At 41.5% G+C, this 2,703-nt stretch overlaps 1 protein-coding gene across 1 annotated transcript in view; it reads left to right on the top strand.

The window, feature by feature from the left end:
- Positions 1–1,981: 1,981 nt before the first annotated feature.
- Positions 1,982–2,703, top strand: part of AGK (acylglycerol kinase) — a gene marked incomplete at its 5' end in the record, with an annotated part of 28,796 nt that continues 28,074 nt past the window's right edge. Inside the window, one exon of the mRNA XM_010169513.1 lies at positions 1,982–2,021. Coding sequence (XP_010167815.1) covers positions 1,982–2,021 — 40 coding nt within the window. The remainder of the gene's footprint in view (positions 2,022–2,703) is intronic.

Here is a 2,703-nt window from a genome sequence, read left to right as displayed (position 1 = left end):
CTGGCTGACAATGTGACCCAGTTGTCTGAACCAAATAGCATCAATGTGAAGTAAACAGATAACGTGGATTTGACTAGAATTTGTTAATAAGGTTAGGACAGCAATTCTCAAATACATCATCTGTGCAGCCTTCATTTGATGGTGGGGTTTTCTTGTTATCCTGTAGTATTACAATTTTACTTATTGAAATTGTGTTTGCTTTGTGTTTTCTCTGACTATGAGTAGTCACAGAGGGGGGGAAAAAAAAAAGTCCCTACATGAGGGCTTGTCCCCTCAGCAGGGCAGCGTGGACTTAGCCTGTCACACTGTCTTGGCTGAGCTGGAATTAGCTGTGACAATGTTGTTTAGCTTGGAACACTGACATTTTCAGAGATGGTTGTGTTAACTTGTGCGCTTTCATTATATTATAATTTCAATCAAAAACAAGTCTGTTGCTCCTCTAAGTAATATTTTGGGTACTTAATAGAAATGACTTATTCCTTTGGTTTTAAGGAGCAAACATGACACTTAAAAGCATGCTTGTGCCTCTGAGGAAATTTTTTCTTTTAGACATTCGTTACTTGTTCCCCTGGTGAGGTATTATTGATATAAATACTAATAATTCTTTCTTTGTCCTTTCATTATTACTAAGAATAAACCTGTGGCTCTTTTGCTGTAGAATTATTTTCTCAGAACCCAACTTTATATCTCACCTGAAGTTAGCTACTTCTCCTTTTAGGACATTGCAGAATCTTCTGGTGATGTGAAAAAGAGCAGCTTGCGTATGTCCAGTGACAGATGAATAGCGTAAGCTCGTGGAATTGAATAGGTCACACTCGTGTGTGGGTCCAGAGGTCTGACTAACACTTGCCTTCTTTTCTGCCATTTCTATTGCAGGATTTGGCCTGATAAGTTTGTGGCAGGAGTGTGCTGCTTTCCTAGTCACTTGTTTTTCATGGTTGGCCTTGAATCCTTTTAATTGGTGTAATGTATTCATTTTAGTATGCCGACTATAACTGGGGGTTTTTTGTACTTGATATTTTTGAGACAATAATGTACTGTATTGCCAAGGGACAGCTGGAGGAGTTTTCTTGGGTTTAGCAGGGAAAGGGAGTGTCTGGTATCTAGAGGACAGGTGAGACTTTGGGCACACACTTCCCTTTTTTGTGTGGAAGGGCCAACAGGGCACTTTTTTCTCTGAGGAAGAACAGAATTTTGTTCCTTACTCAGTAGCTCTGTCTCCAGTTTGCTTGCCAACTATACCCTGCTTGCCACCTTGCTAATGCCATCTGTCACCAATGACAAGCACAAGGATTAGTCTGGAATTCCATTCTGAAATGATCATCAGTGACATCTCTAATAGTGATATTTTCTACTTGGTTTTTAAACTTCACTTAGATGAGTTGAGTGATTCCCACCTCTCTAAGTTACTGTTTAGGCCATGCTCAGACTTAGGTGGGTGGTAGATACTGCATTAACAGGTGTTAGGCTTACAAACTGATGGAGAGGGGAGTTCACCGTTATAATGCACAAAGATTTAGGTCCATGGAAGTTACACTGAAGTCTACTCTAAATCCCTTCTATACTGACAGAATGGTAAGTACCTTAAGTGCAAATTACAGGCGGTATTAGCACTGAAAAAAACCCCACACTTTAGGTCTGGAGTACATTCATGTAGCAATTTAAAAATAAATCACAGTTATGCAGTGGGTTGTAGCTTATGTAATCTGAGCACACCTGGCATCATGGTCTTTGTTTCCTGCTTTTCATTTCCAAAGAAAGGGTGCTTGTGTGCACATGCAGAAAAAGATTATGCGCGTGCGCTTAAATAGGTGTGTTTCATCCTTGAGATGTGTTAAACAGATCTTAAAGAACCTGTATTTTTTAAATTTCATTTCTGTCAAAGTGTGTCTAAAAAGGGTATGTACTTACCTTTTAAAATCAGCAAATTGTTTTAAACTTACACAACCTAACGTTTGCTCTTTTCTGTCTTACCTAATAGCGATAACCTGCTACGAAGAGCTGCATGCCAAGAAGCCCAGGTAATACTGTTTAAAGTGATAAAATTAGATTAAAATCTCCCTCTTATCTAGGTTGTGCAGGGCTCCTGAGATTTTCCCAGCGGGCCCTCTCTACGTGACAAGCCTTGTAATGATGCCATCTGTATTCTTTTGCTAAAGTGCCAAAGAGTGGACGAGGCCTCCAGCCTGCAGCCAGGGTACTGTACCCTGCGTGCCCTGACTCTGCTGTTGCGATGGGTGGTGCAGTGTTATCGTTGGAGTAATCTTCGTTACTACTGGAGCTACCCAGATGTACATTTCTGCAGGTGTAATTACTCTGTGTCTGTAAAGTTCTGGTGGGAAGATGGTTTGTTGATAAGACAGGAGACTGAGATCTCAGATCCGCGGCGACGGGTGTATTCTGGGCAGAAGCAGTGCAAACCGCTTCACGTTAGTGCTCAGCTGGAGAGATCTTGTCCTTGTCTGTTCGGTCCTGAGTGCTGTTATCAGGGATACTGAGTCTGATGACTGACCTAGCGCTTTTGAGACCCATCTGCTGGGAACTTAATGGAGACAATCTCGGTGATCACTGACAAGAAAGCTAGTATTCAGAGAAAGATAGTTATTCTCTGGGTATACTACATGACTATTGCATTGTGATAGTTTCACTGGGCCAGCCCTTGGCTAGCAGCCAAAACAGCCATTCACCCAATTACCCCCCACC

Source organism: Antrostomus carolinensis, unplaced genomic scaffold, assembly GCF_000700745.2.
Source record: "Antrostomus carolinensis isolate BGI_N321 unplaced genomic scaffold, ASM70074v2 scaffold24066, whole genome shotgun sequence".
Taxonomy (NCBI): Eukaryota; Metazoa; Chordata; class Aves; order Caprimulgiformes; family Caprimulgidae; genus Antrostomus; species Antrostomus carolinensis.
This window is presented reverse-complemented; position numbering and strand designations above follow the sequence as displayed.